The following is a 17619-nucleotide window of genomic DNA, read 5'->3' on the forward strand; positions in this document are numbered from 1 at the left end:
CAGGTCTGTTTGACCTAACCTGCCAAAAGGAATGCACCATGGGAAATGATTCCTCTCTCAATCCATATTTTAAACTCCCTTGCAAACCATGGTTCCATTTCTAACAGGCGTGAGCTTTGCATCCCCTGCGATGTTCTGATTCTACCTGGGAACGTAAAGAGCCTTGCTGCCCTTCTCCTGTTGCAAATGCAATTGCTGCATGGGTTGAGCTTTCTGAACAATTTGTGTTCCCTTCCCCTGAAAGTTGCAGGCATCCCCGGTTTTATTCTCTCCCCCCACCCCCCGGTTGTTGTGTCAGTGGGTCCTTTATAGAATGGCTGCTTCTTCATATGAGTGTAAAAAAGTGAATTGGACAGTCAACGAATGGGCAAATCAGATGAGATTCATGGCGTTCCTTGTCCAGAGCATCCAACATTTTTAAATGCAATCCCCTGATATAGGGGAGAGGTCAGATCACATTTCAGAACTGCAGTGTGGGGACGGGGGAGAGGGGAGATTAAGCCTTCCTCCAGACTCCATTTTCCTACCCTGAAACAGTCCCAGGAAGGCACTGTTTGCTCCTTGGGTGGGGTGAGATATGCATACTGATATAGCCCATAGGAGCAAATAGCAGCTTCCTGGGACCATCTCAAGTGTAAGCTCCCCTCTCCCTTTATGCCATGCTCCTGATTTGAATTTGGGCTCCAGGCACTTGACAGTTGGGTCTTTAAAAATGCTCAGGATCCCTACCCAAGGAACATACAGCATCTCATGCAGTTCGGCCCAAGTCTTAGTTCTCTCTCATTGTCCTCTCCTTGAATTCATGCGCTCATGCGTGCACCCACCCACACCCCAGTCCAGCCCTGCAGTCGGCCTCCTGTTCTTTTGGAGGATTTCTTTACATGCTTACTCGCAGTGTCAAACCAGTGGCCAAGTCCCAAAGCAAGTGCCCAATCCATTGTTCTTGTCTGTTTCTGTACAGTTGGGTTTTGTCTGTTTGTTTTCCTTTTTTCTCCTTTTTGGAGGACAATCACAGGGCAGCCACCAGCTGCAGCCCCTCGACGGGGTGGAAACAGGCGACCCGATCCTGATGCTCAGGGGAGCGGTTTTTGAAGCGCCGGGCCAGTTCTGAGTACAAAGCGGGTTCCTTGTGGCTTGTGTAAATAAGGTGACTGAGCCGCAGAGGCCAGTGTTATTTTTTTAGAAATGTTTTTGTCGTCGTGGATGAGAACTATTTTTGTATGTGTCTTCCCCTCCTTCTCTTTGCATTGGTTCCCAGTGAGGAGCTTCTGTTGGCCTCCATCAAATGCACCCCACCCCCACCCCACACACACACACTCCATGGGAATAGCCCTTTCAGTTTTTCCTTAGCATCCCCTCAAAGGAAGACTACCTTTTACCAACTAGGCAGCATGGAACACCCTGCCTGTGTCTGAGAAATGACTCCCAGTATTCCCACACAGGGAAGATGATCTAGAAAACCTTGTCATAATTCAGGGCTGGAGGCAGACAGACAGTCGTTTTCAAGAGTGCTTTGAAGGGGGCATCGTGTCCCACAGGGCAGACAACCCTTTTTTTTTCATCCTTGTTGCTGTCTCTCTTTAAATGGGTTTAGCAGGATTGAAAGAATGCATGAAAAAAACCTGCCAGGCCTTTTGACCAGAGGCAGAAATGGCACAAAATGACACATCCCCAGGGAACTCTCTTAGGAGAGTTTTTTGGCTTTCCAAACCAAACATAATTTCTTGCTCTCAACCCCTTGAGCATAGTAGCAGAATAAGGGTAACTTTCTACTTGCATTGAATGTTTCAGGAGCAGCACTTGAAATTTTAAAGGGAAACCACTCTTGAGAGCATGGGACTAAGAAACCGGGAGACCCGCTTTCAAATCCCCATTTGGTCAGGAAGCACACTGGCTGTCAGCAGGACCATCTTTCTGCCTCAGCCTAGCCTACTTCACATGATCATTGTGAAGCTAAAGTGGAAAACAGAACAGAGCAGGCTGCCTTGCACTCCTGGAAAAGTGGAGTGAAAATGTGATAAAGGAAGGGAAAAGGTTCCTACTTGTAGCAACTCAACCATCTTTTTTCTAGACCCCAGCAGTCACACACACATCTTCATTCTTCCACCATTGAAGTAGTCAGCTGTGCCTGTACCATTTTGCACGGGTGCAAAATGAGATGTCTGGAATCAAAGGGTGATTCTCCAACCAAAGTTAAGTACCAATGCTGTAGCTATTTGTCCCTGTGGGAGAAATTTTAATGTGTGTTATACCTCTATTTATTAAAGCTTCTTAAACATTCCATATACACATCATACAAACATACATTAACTGCAGTAGTACAATGAAGATCTTTAAAAGCAAGATGGCGTACTAGGCACCTGTTTACTTCATTGATATCCCACCTTTCTCCCCCCAAGTGGCTTAATACTGTTATCCTCCTCTCCACTTTATCTACTCAACAACCCTAGAAGGTAGATTAGGCTGAAAGTGCATGACTGGCCCAAGGTCACTCAGCCAGCTTCCATGGCAGAGTGGGGATCTTGACCTGGATCTTCCAAATCTCAAGTCTGTCATTCTAAACCCTTAACACCACGCTGGCTGCCTTCCCCTCCCAGTTTTCATGGCACCCTTACATTCTTGGGCAGCTCTCCTTGACATGGATTTAAGAAGTAATCTTAGTAATTGAAGCTCAGACCCCAGTGATAATATATTACTTTCATAGCTGAGGGACATCCGAAGATTTCCATAGTTGTTCAAGGACAAGCCTAATGAAACTACAGGACATCTTGTTCCACAAGGCCAGCTCTTTTCAATATGCAACACGTGCTTTGGTTTCATAGCATACAAACAACTTTGTTTTTAAAAATAATGTTATGTCACGCCCTGGCCTGGATAGCCCAGGCAAGCCCAATCACATCAGATCTCAGAAGCTAAGCAGGGTCGACTCTGGCAAGTACTAGGACGGGAGACCTCCACGGAATGCAAGCAGTCGGGAGGCAGGGGCAGGCTTTATTCAGCCACCTCTCTGAATATCCTCTAGACCCCCTGCAGGGGTCAGTCAACAGAGGTTGCCATAGTTTCCAGGTGCACACACATAAAAATACCCCCCCAAAACCCCACCCAAAATAAAATGAATGTTATGGCAGATTCCCACACACACACGCCTCAAGTTAATAGTTGAATTATCTGTCCAAAATTGCTGAGCATATTGCTTGGCATTTTTCTGACAATCCAGAAAAGCCTACATAGATTCCACCACCCCCCCATGCATATTTTCAGACATTCAAGCATAAAGCCATCCCCAGGGATTTGCCCCATTTTGAGATATGAATCAGCTTCTTTTATAAAAGGTGAGAGTCAGTGTGATGTATTGGACTAGGATGTGGAGGGAAGAGAGACCCAGGTTTGAATCCCCACTCTGGTGTAACGCTGGGGCGGGGCTTGTCATTCTGTCTTCCAGTTTCAGCCTAACCTATTTCACAGGGCTGGTGTGAGGATTAAATGGGGAAAGGAAAACATGTCTGTCACTCTGACCTTGGAGAAGGAGGGACTTAAAACATCCTAGAGAGGCAGAACAAGAGCTTTTGGTGAAGTGTGGCTCTAAAGCGTGCTGTCTTACTGGCCGCATTAGTCCCTCCAGTGGGAGAGATTTAAGCAGGTGTCGAACTAACACTCCAGCTGAGACACAGATATGCTGCCCTTTAGCTCGAGTGGTCAAAGAATCCTGTATCCAGAAGTGGGAAGTGGCAGTGCCTCTTCCACACCGCCTTCAAAGCTCCCAACAAGAACGAACCAAACCATGTTGTCTGTCTCCAGCCTCAAAAGCCTCCCCCGGTTAAGTTTCCCCCGCTGGAGCCATTTGTCTGTGTGCAGGGCAGTCTCAGTATAATGAAGACAACTGCCAACAGTCACACACGCACATGGAGTCATGCAAAACAGTTACCACTCTCTTATTCATAAACCCGCTACAGTCCAGCACGGTCCCTTTGCACATTGTTGGACAGCAGACTTCCTGCTAAGGGGGGTCTCTTTCTTGTCAGTAGACATTCAGTAGACCCCTCCCCTACCCTGAAAAAAAAAGAAACCTTTCTCCCCCATTACCTGCTGCTTTGTCAATTACATTCAGGGAGCTGACTGAGCATAGAAATGCCGCTGCAGCCAGAGCGGGGGGATCTGTCCATCTGCCACGGTGAATCTTCTGGTGTCTTTCTGTTGGATTCCATGTGTGTAAATAAAAATGCTTTATATATATATAAAGACGCTTTATATATATATGAAATGTCTAAAACAACACCTCTCTAGAGATGACGTAGATGACTGTGAGTACCGAGCTAAACCGCGTAACCTTCTAGGGCAAAGGCTGCTGGCCCCAATCAATCATGCTTCTGAATGAAGATCTGGACCGATAAAGACAGTGTCTGTATTTACGGAATGAACAAATAAAAATAATCGAGCCTTATTGGTCTGTAGCAAACGCTCCAATGACTCGCTCTCTCTGTTTGGTTCCAATGGTGCACGCTTCCACTTGCAGCTCCAGTTAAAATGGGTCAGATAGACGGTGATTTGAAAGAGCTCCAGCTGAGACCCTGGAGAGCTGCTGCCAGTCTGAGTAGACAATACTGACCTTGATAGACCGAGGGTCTGGCTCAGCAGAGAGAAGATGCATGTATTTCTTTTGCAGAGGCTTAAGCTCCCTTGAGGATATCGGGTTGAGGGAACTGAAGGGTTGTGCTTCATGGAGGGGGAAATGGTTTTTTTTTTGGGGGGGGGGGATCAAGGAAGTGAGAGGTGAAGTCAGGCAGGTGTTTTGTGACACAATGCATTGCGGGAGGGGGAGAGAGAGCAGAGGGCCAAGTCCAGTGAAGCAGGAAACCTTTGGAAGAGCTGGAGGACTGAAAGTCACAGGCAGGGAAAGATAATGGGAGGGGGACGTACAAGGTCACACAGCGGTGTGTAAAGATAAGGAATTGGTACAGATGCTGCAGGGGACAGGGTCCCAGTCCCAGGAGGGGCATGAGTCCTTACAGGCAATCAGCTGAGCAAACAATTCTGATAGCAAAGTTCTGGATAGAGGCGAGTATGCTGAGATGTGATGGAAGGCCAGTAAGGAAGAGTTTGGCAATAATCCAGTCCAGAGATGACCCGGGCATGACCCAGAGATCTGGCTGAAAAGAGAGATTTTCACAATGCCAATGTTGAGAAGAAATATGACTTGGTGCAAGACTGAATGCAGAGACCAAAAGTTGGGGGGAGGGAAGTAACGTTCCTCTGAAGGGGTGCGGAGAACAGACAAGGAGTGGAAAGCCCTTGTGAAGTCAACTGGAAGTGAAGAAAAGACCAGAGGGCAGAGCAGGGTGTCTGCAGCATATCAGCAGCACTTCAGGATTTGGTAATAATGTGACTGAGTCTGTGAATCTGATGGAGACCACTTCAGTGGAGGGCACGGGATGGATCAGAAAGGCCTAAGCCATCAGCAATCTTTCTTTTTTTACCCGTAAGACCAGACTGAAGCCTGTTCCTCCTTGCCCTTTTTGATGCTGAAAACCTGACGGAGCCCTGAGAAGAACTGAGCCGCTCTCTCCTCCGATTCCTTTTCAAAATGATTTATTAAAACACAAAATCGAAAAACAAAAAAACGACAAACTTTTTTTAAAAAGAAAAAGAAAAACAAACCTTCCAACAGTCACAGAGTACAAAGGAAACACAGTTTTGCGCAGGTTATAAATTTGCCAGAAAAGCTGTCTAGAAAAAGACCATTGCTTTGCTGTGCCATGTCGGTTACCCCAAACATTTTTTTAAAAAGAACTTTATGTCAAAGCAGCTTTGAACAACTTCCTTAATCCTTGCCTCATTCTGCCACCAGTCCAGCTCCTCACAAATGGGCATGCTGCCAGTATCAAAGGCATGCTCCCCAAACACTTCTTCCTATAAACAGGGAACAAGAGGGAGGCAACCCAGCATTTTGTGCAAGGCCTTAGGGGCACAAGCCATGGCTATTTGGCAGCAGGGGGTCAGAATATGGCAGGTGATGAGCAGAAGCCAGAGCTTACAGGTTTTTCAAGACCCGAGAGAACAAAGTTTTATTGGTCAGCCCAGTAACATACCGTCTAGTAGTCCACTGTACCCTCTGACGACATTGAGGCAGGGCCAGATGGACTTCTTCCGATGAATGCTTCCTCTGCCTCCAGTCCAGATTCATGAATGGTGCTGAATCTAAAAAGGCACCGTGCTAGCTCAAATTTGGCAGGTGAACAGGTAACTGGACACTGCAGGGTGGGAGGGAGAGACCTCCTTTATAGAAAGTAGGGTTACCAACCTCCAAGCGGGTCCTGATAATATCCCAGATCTCTAGGCTACAGAGATTAGTTCCCCTGCAGGAAACAGCAGTCTCAGAGGATGGACTCTTATTGCGTGAGCTTGCTGCTAAGCTCCCTCCCCAAACACCACCCTCCCCAGGCTCTCAAATCTCTGGGAATTTCACAAGACAAAGCTGGGCAACCCTAACAGCAAGAGTCAGCCATGAACACCCGTTGAAACCCATAGGCTTAGACTGATGTAACTCTGTATAGCATTGCCTTGCTAGGTGGCTACAGCAAGAACCACCTCCCTTCCTTTTGGATTAGCAGCCATGCGGGACCTCCATGAATTAAGGCCCTCTTCTTGCTGCAGGAGACCAGACACAGAGCCTGCCCGGTCTAGGGAAGAGTGAATCTCCCTGTTTATGCACTAAGAAAGCAAAATCCCCAAGGTTAGAGAAGCCAGGAAGTTTCATCTGCTGTGGTGCTCAAAGGTTGCTTTTTTTCCAGACAGCATCCTTCACCAGTTGGGCTGATGCTAGTTTTATTGGTCAGCCCCAGTAAACATACTGTCTAGTTGTCAACTCTACCCTTTTAACAAAGTACCCCAGCCACAAGAATGGGAATCCACGTAAGAGGGGAGGGACAGCCTTGGCTGAGTTTTATTTTAAAACGGTTTCTTGGATTTGTGCACTTAAGGGGAAGAAACCGCATCAGAGAGGAGGGAACGTGGGAGAGTTCACTGTCTTCTGTGTGGCTTCATGGCAACTGCCCACAGGGGTAAAGGAAAGGTGAGCTCTTTGAAGTGCTAAATGGAGCACACACAGGTGGGATGAGAACAAATGCAACCAGGGCACCTCCTCTTAAGACTCAGTCCTGGAACAACAGCAGTTTTCAGGGGGTGGGGAAGATTGGGGAAGGGGGAATAACCCACACCAATCAACATCTCTGGCTCCGTGTTTTCACACCTGAGAACTCGTGGGATCACTTCAGAAAGCCTTTCCACAAGCCCCTCTGCTTCGTACACACAAGTGAGCTGCATGGGTCAGATCCGGAGGGCTCAAGGCTGGTTCATGCATCCCTTTGCATCACCTGGGATCTGGCCAGAGCAATTGATAACTGGGATAAGGGCATGGGCAGCCATAACTGCCCACACATTCAGCTAAGTAGCCACCAAAGACATGCAACAATGCAGGGCAGAGAGCGCAAGAGCAGACTGGATGACACTATGTCTGGAGTGTGGGCATGCCCCTTGTTAGTGTGAAAACCTCATTGCTTACCCTTCTAAAGTCTCTAGCTCTATTGTTAAGCACTTTGAAAGTACACTGACTTCAATGGGAGAGAGCTTTAAGCACATGAGAACTAGCGTGGTGTAGCTGTTCTCATGGCAGATGAGTTCAAATCCCAGTTCAGCCATGAAGCTCACTGGGTGACTTTGAGCCCAGCATACTCACTTCCTCTCAGCCTAGAGGAGGGGAGAGCCAGATATGTCACTGATGAAGGGCAGGCTAAAAATCAAACTGAAGGCCAATTTCCCCTGAAATTGAGGGGAGTTTGAAGTGCTTACCTTGAGCTGGCTAACATTTTGCCCTGGATTCGGCTTTTATAACCTCAGCTGAGTTTACCAATCAACAAGGGTTGCATTCCAACTTGGGCCAAGAGAGGAACGCATGTCCAGATGGTGATGCAAACCCTACTCAAAGCCCCTTCCCTTAATCAGAGCGTCATTCAACCTACCCACCCCTGGCCCTTACCTGTGCCCAAAGAGTGAGAACGCACCTTCTCCAAGCACAAGCAGAACTGACACAAGTGAGGCGCTCCTCTACGCTTTGGGACCCACTAGGGTCCACTTCAGCCTTCCCCGTTTCTGGCACCCGCTTCTGGTCTCCCATCCAATCCAGCCAGACGTAGATAAGAACAGAGGACAACGGCCAGATAAAAGCTTTCAGACCCCAGTCAACAAACTCTTCAAGTCTTCAATGAGAAAGTGCAAAAGAAAAAAAAAAGAGTGATACAAGGAAATGGGATGCCCCCTCTCAAAGAAGTTCATGAAGCGGGGGTGAGGAGGTTGTCCTTTTTCTTTTTCTGAAGAACACTTTTGGATATGGACGCGATGAGCGCGGAACTGAGCTCTTAATCTTCGATGCAGATGATGTCGTGATGCCGTCCTTTGCATTCTAAGGCTCCATCTTCTTTCAGCGATTCAGGTATCTTTTTATCAGGGTAGCTCGGGGGCGGCCCGTTGGGTGTCACTAAAAGAACAAAACGGGACAGGGTTATGTCATCAGACCCATGCAGTAGGGTGGGTAAGGTGGCGGATCAGACTTCAGGTGGATTGCAATTATTAAAGCACTTGGTCTGGTCAGGGCTGTTCTTCCAAACTACAAAACTCCGGTGGGGGGAGGGGATGGCAGAAGTTGCTGGTGCACTTTCAGAGACCCAAGCCCACTGGGAGAAGGGGTAGCTGCGTTATATCAGGCTTACAAGGGCAGCCCCACCTAGAATGCTTTGCAACAGTCAAGTCGGAAAGAGGAAGAGGGAGCATTCGTCTCCACCTGTGAGTCTTAAGAAAAGCGTACTGCCAGATGGCAAAAGAAGTGTGGTGGGGGGGACACCTCTGATGTCACAAAGCAAAACGAAGGCTGAGCACCAGGCAAGCAGTACCATCTTCACACCTGTGGAGTCTACACTGCGACCCCTAAAAGGGCAACGTCTTGAGTCTCAACAGGACAGGCAGGCTATAAATGAAGTAAATAACAAAACAACACGAGCACAGAAGCAACTCTGCAAAGGGGGAGGGGTGCTTCCAATGTTCACCCAACCATTCACCTGGCCTTTCACGTGGATGGTCCAGGAGCTCCACACAATATAGCAGTTGGAAGCTCAAGGGAAAGCTCTGGGAGCCTGAGCTTTGGATGTTCACCACAGATAACTGGGCACTCTGAGCTCTCTGAAGAACCCCAGTACTGAACTATCAATAAGGAAGCCAACAAGCTCCTACCCCCTCCCTGTAGAAGGCAGAAGGTGGACAATAAATGGAAGTCACTGAAAACAGTACAGGAAACTGGTCCTGGGAGGTGCTGGATGCTTTTAGGGATGGTCCCTGACGGTAGCAAGTGAGCCAATCCCTCCCTTCTTCTGGATCTCACCTAATGACCCCTCAGATGATTCTGGCTGGCCTGTGCACAGAGCACGCCGCCTTAAAACCAGTGAAATGGGCCTTCATACCAGGTGCACATGCCCCATTCCCCAAAAAGGGAGTGCTGTGCCGCTAACATTGCTGGCCTCCAGGCACGGAAAAGGAAGCGAGGGCTATGATCTTCTGCACTGGAAGGCAGAGTTATCTCTGGGGTTTGCTACAGAGTTATCTCTGACTTGTTGGTAAAGCAACTCCTTGGCATGCAGAAAGACAGGTTCTACCCCTGCCCTTCCCACTTTTAAAGGATCCAGTAGTAGATGATGGGAAAGAGAACCCTGGCCCCTGGAGAACCACTTGCTAGTTGGATAAGCAGCAGACACCTTGATAGACCGATGGTCTGACTTGGGAATAGGCAGCTTCCTGTGTTCCCAAATAGGGCACCCCTGATCTCTTTCAGCAGGGTTTGGGAATGCTTTGCTTTGCAGGCAGAACTAGGCAAACGTGTTAATCTCTACCTGGCCTGCCAGTTCTCCTTTGAAACCCTTCTTTGGCCACAGATGGGGGGAAACAGACACACAGAAAACTAACCAGGGGCTGCATCAATCAGAATCAATACTCCCTCTAAGCTGTGGAGTCTTGAGAGCAAAAATTCTTCTTTGTGAGCTCCTGGCATTGAAGTTGTGACCTACTGCACCAATGAACTTGCTCTGGGGCCATTTTTTGTGAGCTGAGACAAAAATGCATGAGCCGGAGGCTAAAAAACTGAGCTAGCTCACCCTTACTCAGCTCAGATGGAACACTGATCAGAATGGTCATGATGACACACACCCTCCTGCTGGTTCTCCCTTGCAAACGCACACACGCACACCTGCCACAGGCTTACCAGGGAAACCTGAACTGGCTGTGCCTCCCACAGTGTAGCTTCCCCCTGCATCTTTTAATTTGTGCTCAGCGGGATTCAGAATTGCTGGCTGGTTCCAAAGCACACTAAATAAAAGCAGTTTCACATGGGAGGCTGTGTTGGACTATGGTAGAAGAGCAGGATTCGAATCCAGTAGCACCTTAGAGACCAACAAGATTTCTGGGGCGTAAACCTCTGGGAGTCAAGGCTCCTTCATAAGATGAAGCTTCCCTTCTGGCCAGTGGCGCTTTGACTCTTGACCCCGCCTGTCCTAGAAATCTTGTTGGTTTAGAAGGTGCTCCTGGACTCAGATCTTGCTCAAATGAAACACATTTTTAACAGACTGATCCTTATTCAAAGATTTGACGTTTTACAGCTGAGGAATGTTGAGGACTAATCAACTCAGGTGGTTTTGCTTAGTAGTGTAAAACCCACTTTGCCTGCAGATGGCCCCACCGTCTTTGGTCAGAGGATCTCGGGTATCCAGTGCTGGGAGAGACCCTTCTCTGCCTGAGACTCTGGACAACCAATCAGGTTGGGTGATGCTGAGCCAGATGGAGCGATGGATCAATCTGGTATCACCTCATAAGCAATATAGAGGGAGCAAAAATGAAAAGCTAGTACCTCCTACCTCAAATGGAGCCACACACCTATGTATGGAGGTCCATAAGGGGCTGGGGGAGGGGCTTAACTTCAGATGCTTTCCCAGAATGCACAAGCCATGTGATCCTGACAGGCCACCATACTTGCTGGGTCACACACTTTAGAGAGACTTGATCCACAGCGAACATTCAACAGCAGCACGGCAGGGTGTTCAGATCGCCTCATGGCAGAGAAGCTCTGAGGGAGGCTTCCCATGGGCTGCACTCTGGTCATGTCTCAAATACAAACAGATAGTGGCTTTGGAAACACTTTATTATGGATTTCCCCAAAGTATCCTGAGAACTGTAGCCTGCTTAGCGTACTAAGAACTCTTCGGTTGGAGGTCCACTCCACCTCTAAACTGTGTTTTTGCCTTGAGGGCAAGTAACGGCTATTAAATCAGTTCCAGTCAAGCATAGGAATCAGCTCATCCTACTTTGCAGGAAATGAGGGGGAAAACAGCTGGCTGAAGGGAAGGCTGGGATACAAATGTGATCCATAAGAAACTTCCTGCAAATTTAATACCCCCCCCCCAACCATCTTCTAGGAAGACTTCTCTCCCCCACCATCACCGCAAAAACAACAACAACAGAACGACTGATGCCTGAAGGCTATACTTTTCTCTCTCCTCCTCTGTGAAACTAAATCTACTGGTTGTGTCATTAAAGCTATGATGGCTCAAAAGGACTATTGTGCTAAACTGGGAAGAAGAAAAGGATGTGGGGTTTGCTACAAGCATAGTTTTGCTTCAGGATCAGAGGGCAAGGCTCCTTTCATCTGGAAGAGGAAAAGCACAAAATGAGAAGATCCTCTCAGGCTGTTCTTCAGTTTAGAATTGAGGCATTCCGGTGCGGGGGGGAGGGCAGGTGTGCATTTAAAGCTGTGCTCCCAGTGACAGACACTCCACTGTACAGCAGGAACAAAATGGGTGCCAAAAATGTGTTGGCAATGCTGTGACATCACTTCCTGTTTCAGAACTGGAAGCGACATCACAGTCACTGGTGCCAGTTTTGAAGTCTCCATCCCTTCCTTTTGCTCCCAGGGATTGCCAGCTGGAGACTGGCATATCCCCCCCCTCAACAAATGCCCAGCCTTGCTAACCTCTGGGGCTAGACCCATTGCTGCGCCTTCTGCAATTCCTTGCACTTGGATGTATATTTAATACCAAAAGCCACCCTCAGAAAGTTCACTCGGTCAGCAGCTTTCACACACATGCGCACGCACACACATCTGATAACTGAAGACAGAATGACAGTACACAGGTGAGCAGAGAGTAATAAGACAGCCCTTACCTCTCGGAGCAATGAGAACTGCAGAGGAAACTCTTGCAAACGGCTAAATATCTATTAATGAGAGAGAAAACAGCCGACTTGCCCAATGCCCTTTGCTTTGTTTTTTTTCTCGTGGCCCCCATTTTAAAATGTGTCCTCTTAAAATAAAAGAGAAAGAGAGAGAGTTGGAGGGGAAGGTACTAACAGGAAACAGTACTCACCAGTCACGTAAGGTCCCAGGGGCATCTGGCTGTAGTTAACAATTCCACCCGGTCCTGGACCTCGGAAGTTTGGCCCAAAGTTGTTGCTGTAGATCTGGGAGGAGCCAAAGGAGGCCTGTGCAGGGAAGAAGGGTGGGTGTGTGTGCAGTGTGCACTGATTTGAAATTAAGACCTTAAAGCTCAGCAAAGATGACATTTACAAGAATGTACCAACAAAAGCTATAAGGTGCGACAGGCCCCATCCATGGGGCTTTACGAAATAACCACAGCAAAAGAGGATGATCCCTGTGCCAAGGAGGTGAGGGGTGAAAGGGGGTTGAACTACAGTTGCCAACTCTGAGGGGTGCAGCCTGGAGAGGGTGAGGTTTGGGGAGGGGAGGGACCTGGGCAGAGTACAATGCCATAAAAGCCATTTTCTCCAGGGGAACTGATCTCTGTTTTATAGCGATCCACTGTAATAGCAGGACCAGCACCTGGAGACTGGCAACCCTAGCTTGACCCCTGAAAAAGAAGTGGAACAGCTTCAGTCTCTGACAGTTTACAACCAACCCTAGATTAGCTCCATCCTCACTAGCAGTATCAAAACGCATTTCGTTTGACTACCAGCCAGGCCCACGGCAAACTCTTGAGGTGCTGGCAGCGATGCTGGGGCTCAACCTTTCTCTAGTCTGGACAACCCAGGCCCTTTTTGGTTTGCTTGCACACCCTTGTCTTTAGAGCCAGATGGCTTCTGGCACACAGGCCAACCTCAGCAACAGAAGCTGTTTCAAGACTTTCACTGGAAACAGCACCCAGATGGAAGAATCTGCAACCCAGAACACATTTCCTTGGCTGCCCGGCCATTACTGTTTTCCAGGACAGGAGAGAAATTTGCTCAGAGCAAACTGACCCCCTCAATATCTTAGTCTGCCTCAAAAGGAGGCTCTGACCTGGAAGGGAAAGAGTTGCACAGATGAGACCGCAACCTATATGGTGGTCAAATGAGACTCTGTGGCATAGTGATCCTAACCTGTCATACACAAGTGAAGCGTACACTCACTTCCCCAGGGATTAGCCACCGTTAGCTTCTCTCTCAGTGCCAGTTCCAGGTTGGGGGATTCCTGGAGATCTGGGAGTAGAGCCTGGGATGGGGAAAGAGCTCAGCAGGGCAGAATGCCACAGAGTCCAACTTCCAAAGCAACCATTTTGTCCAGGGAAGTTGATCTCTGTCATCTAGCAATGAACCCAGGCCCCATCAGGAGCTTGGCAACCCTATTCCCCACCCCTCTGGCTCTGCAGTTACGGGAAAGGGCTTCTCCAACCCTGAGCCATTTCTCTTTTTCACCCTTTCTCACCTGCTGGACGGTGGGATCACTTCCTCGGTTCGTCAGGCGGCTCAAGATACTCCGTTCAGACATCTGCAGGCGAGCGGCGACAGGCGGGATCCGGGACAACATGGAGGGCAAGCGAGTCACATCCGCTTTCATGTCACTCAGCAGCTCTTCCAGCTGGTTTAGGACTGTGACGCAAAATGCAACAGTTAGGTGCAAAATCCAGGGCTGAGAAAACCAGGATTCTGCTAGGGCTTGTAGCCATTTTGTAAAAGGGGTTGATTTGTAGGATCTCTCTTTGTGCTGCTGGTTTTACTCTTCTTCTCCTCACAGAGAGGAGCAAGCAGCTCTGCAGGGGCTGCCCAATGGGGATGTTAGTCTGGTTTTGGTTATGTCATCAGCCATCACCTATGCACTTTTGCAACCTACAGGGCCAGAAACTTGCTTTTTTTTTAAAAAAAAGCTACACATTCTTAGGGAAGCTAAATCTTGAAGGCACTGCCATGCTGCATGGTATATGTGCATGCTGTTGGGACAAGCAGGGAGAAAGAGAGAGAGAGGCCCTGGTGATATCCAGTGGAGCTGGGACAGGGTTCACTAAGAAACAAGCAGAAAAGGAGCAGATGGGTTCAGGGATTTGTGGGGTCTGAGCTTAAACAAAAATCAGTAATAAAATCAAAAGTCTAAAACAAGTAGATTACCAGGTCTGTGTTGGAAAATACCTGGAGACTTTGGGGGTGGATCCAGGAGAGGGCGGGGTTTGAGGAGGGGTCTCAGCATGGGACAATGCCCTAGAGTCCACTCTCCCAAGCAGCCATTTTCTCCAGGGGAGCTGATCTCTGCCAGCTGGAGATCAGTAGGAAAAGCGGGAGATCTCCAGGCCCCACCTGGAGGCTGGCAACCCTAAAAAGAAGCTGTCTAGATAAGAACAGGTAGGATTCGCAAAGGCTTTGTTCTCACAATGGCTGGAATAGAAACACAAACACTCGAGAGCTGTCCCTCCATAAGCAACCCACCACTTCCTTGCACACAAACTGATCACTGCCCTTCAGTCCCACAGAGAAAAGCTAGGGATAGAGTTGCAAAACTGCACCAACTGCTAGACGCCTGTGGCCTAATCCCCACTGATATTGTTCCCATTAGGAGAGCCACAGAGATTGGTATACCAAACACAGGGGGGGTGGAATTTCTCTACCCTTGCAGAGCCTTGCAGAGGGCAAGCCCAAAATACCGAAACCATCTAACTAAAATCTACAAAGAAATTCTAGTAGAGAGTTTACAGACTCTATTCTAGCAGGAGAGCCAGTGGGGTGTAAGTTTAGAATGTTGGATTTAGAATCTGGAAGACTCCGGTTCAAATCCTCCACCGTGCTATGGAGGCTGACCTTGGGCTCTAACCTACTTCACATAGTTGGTGTGAGAATAAAATGGAAGAGCGGAGAATGATAGAAGAAGAATTGCAGATTTATACCCCACCCTTCTCTCTGAATCAGAGACTCAGAGCAGCTTACAATCTCCTTTATCTTCTTCCCCCACAACAGACACCCTATGAGGTGGGTGAGGCTGAGAGGGCTCTCACAGCAGCTGCCCTTTCAAGGACAGCCTCTGCGATAGCTATGGCTAACCCAAGGACATTCCAGCAGGTGCAAGTGGAGGAGGGGGGAATCGAACCCGGTTCTCCCAGATAAGAGTCTATGCCCTTAAGCACTACCCCAAAGCCACTTTGGGTCACTACTGGGGAGAAAAGGGGGGTATAAATAAAGTAAATATGTACTAGAGAAGAAAAGGGATTCTCCACTGCAATGGCAGGGAGTTCCACCATCTCTTCGCATTCCAAGAGCTCTCTGTCTTCTCTGCCAGCGCTAACCCAGCAGAAGGACAGCATCAGAGCCAAGACAGCCCCAGCTGGGAAGGACAAACCTTTATGAAGGACGGCATTGGCAGGCTTGTTTCCAGCAAGAGATTCTTTGGAGAGGTGCTGGTGGCTCTCGGCAAGGCACTCCACTTCGGCCAGGCGGGCGTTCAGAGCCATGGCCGGGTGATTGGGCTCTTGGGTCATGTTGAGGTATGCGGCCCTGCGCAGCTGCTCCTCGATCACCAACGCCTGCTCCAGCAGCTGGGACCAAAGGCAAAGAGGAGAGGGGTTGCAGGCGGGCTGATGGCACTCAGGCTTACCAGGCTATTCTACGAAAGGGGTAATATTTTGCTGCTCCCTTCCAGAGATAACAGCAAACTCCACAAGGATCTTAATCAGGGAATCATAGAATTGGAAGGGACCTCCGGAGTCATCTAGTCCAACCCCCTGCATAATGTAGGACATTCACATGTACCTCCCCCCCCCCACATGCATACACATCTGGTCTGACTTCAACTCCCCAGAGACTGGTTTCAGACTGGACTGTGAGCCATCGGGCACCCGAGCCCAGCCCCAAACAAATCTAGATTGTACTTTGGGGGGCATCCATTGTGGTGGTGGTGGAAACTAACATCAAGTTGCAACCAATTTATGGTGACTAAATAGGGGGTTCAAGGCAAGAGACGAACAGAGGTGGTTTGCCATTGCCTGCCTCTGCGTAACAACCCTGGACTTTCCTTGGGGGTCCCCTGTCCTAACATTAGCCAGGGCCAACCCTGCTGAGCTTCCAAGATCAGATCAGGTTAGCTTGAGCCTCTTCCAGGTCAGGGCAGAAATGACAGAAAAGGCAATGATAGAAGTGAACAGTTGCCAGTAAACCAAGTGTAATCTGCCAGTGCACTAAAAAGATTGCTCAGGGTGTTCTTGTCTATATTTGCGACTTATCCACTAACTTGTGTGTGTCACTTCCTAACAAAGGACTCACAGCAATCAGGGTTTGGGTTGCTTAACTTTCAGCTTCCACTTGCCAATTATCAGTAATGTTAAGTTATATGCTTTCAGTTAGGCAAATTATTTTTTTCCCCTTTGTTGCTCTCTTGCTCTGAATGTTGAGGCTGTTTGGCTCTTTAATGATAAAAGTTTGCTGACCTTTCCTCTTCCAAAGGCTCAGGCTTTACAGAAGCAGACATGCAGCTAAGCATATGCGCAAAGGCCCCAGAGAATCAGGATTTATCAAGAGGGACAATCCTCAGTTAAGAAACTGAAGCATGTGAAACATATTTCCAAACCTATTTCTGTTCTGGCAAGGATGTCAGATTCAGCATTTGTATAATTTGCTCTCTGCAAGAATGTATCTTTTGGTCAGAAAGAAAGGCCCCTTTGCAAGGCCACTCAGCTTTCTCCAACAAACCTGTGAGATTAAAAGCCGCCCTGAGCTCCCCCCAAGCTTGCTTATCGCCTGTGACTCAGCAGTTTCCAACAGCTGTGATCCCTCAAAAGCAACTTGGAGCTACCCTTTGCCTAACAGCAGATTTCAATGAGTCACCTGAGGCTCAGAGCTTCTGAAATCATGCCACCCTTACTACTGGCAATCAATAAGGCAGGACAATGTTCCAAACTGATGGGTAATAAACACGGTCAGGGCTGAGGAACAAGAGGTCCTTCTTCTGACAACACATGATTGCCTTATGGATCTTGCTGTTACTGGCTTAGACAGCATTAAAACGGGGATTAGAAACACTCAGAAAACAGGATCTGAATAGCAAAAGGGACAGTGATTAAATGGAACCTCCATACAGAGCAGGTACCTCTAAAAAACACTTCCTGGGAGACACGCAATAGGGGAGGGAGCTGTCACCTTAGAATCAGTTGGAAGGGACCTCCCAGGGCCATCTTGTCCAACCCCCTGCACAATGCAGGAAACTCACAAATACCTGCCCCTAGATTCACAGGATCTTCATTGCTGTCAGATGGCCATCTAGCCTCTGTTTAAAAAACTCCA

At 48.4% G+C, this 17619-nt stretch overlaps 1 protein-coding gene across 1 annotated transcript in view; it reads right to left on the reverse strand.

Moving 5' to 3' along the window:
- Positions 1–8141: 8141 nt before the first annotated feature.
- Positions 8142–17619, reverse strand: part of CHD5 (chromodomain helicase DNA binding protein 5) — an 86162-nt gene continuing 76684 nt past the window's right edge. The window contains exons 38-41 of the mRNA XM_060258797.1: positions 15683–15878; positions 13787–13950; positions 12453–12567; positions 8142–8530 (exon numbers count right to left, since the gene is read on the reverse strand). Of these exons, the coding sequence (XP_060114780.1) occupies positions 8412–8530; positions 12453–12567; positions 13787–13950; positions 15683–15878 (594 nt within the window). The 3' untranslated portion in view covers positions 8142–8411. The remainder of the gene's footprint in view (positions 8531–12452; positions 12568–13786; positions 13951–15682; positions 15879–17619) is intronic.

Source organism: Heteronotia binoei, chromosome 18, assembly GCF_032191835.1.
Source record: "Heteronotia binoei isolate CCM8104 ecotype False Entrance Well chromosome 18, APGP_CSIRO_Hbin_v1, whole genome shotgun sequence".
NCBI lineage: Eukaryota > Metazoa > Chordata > Lepidosauria > Squamata > Gekkonidae > Heteronotia > Heteronotia binoei.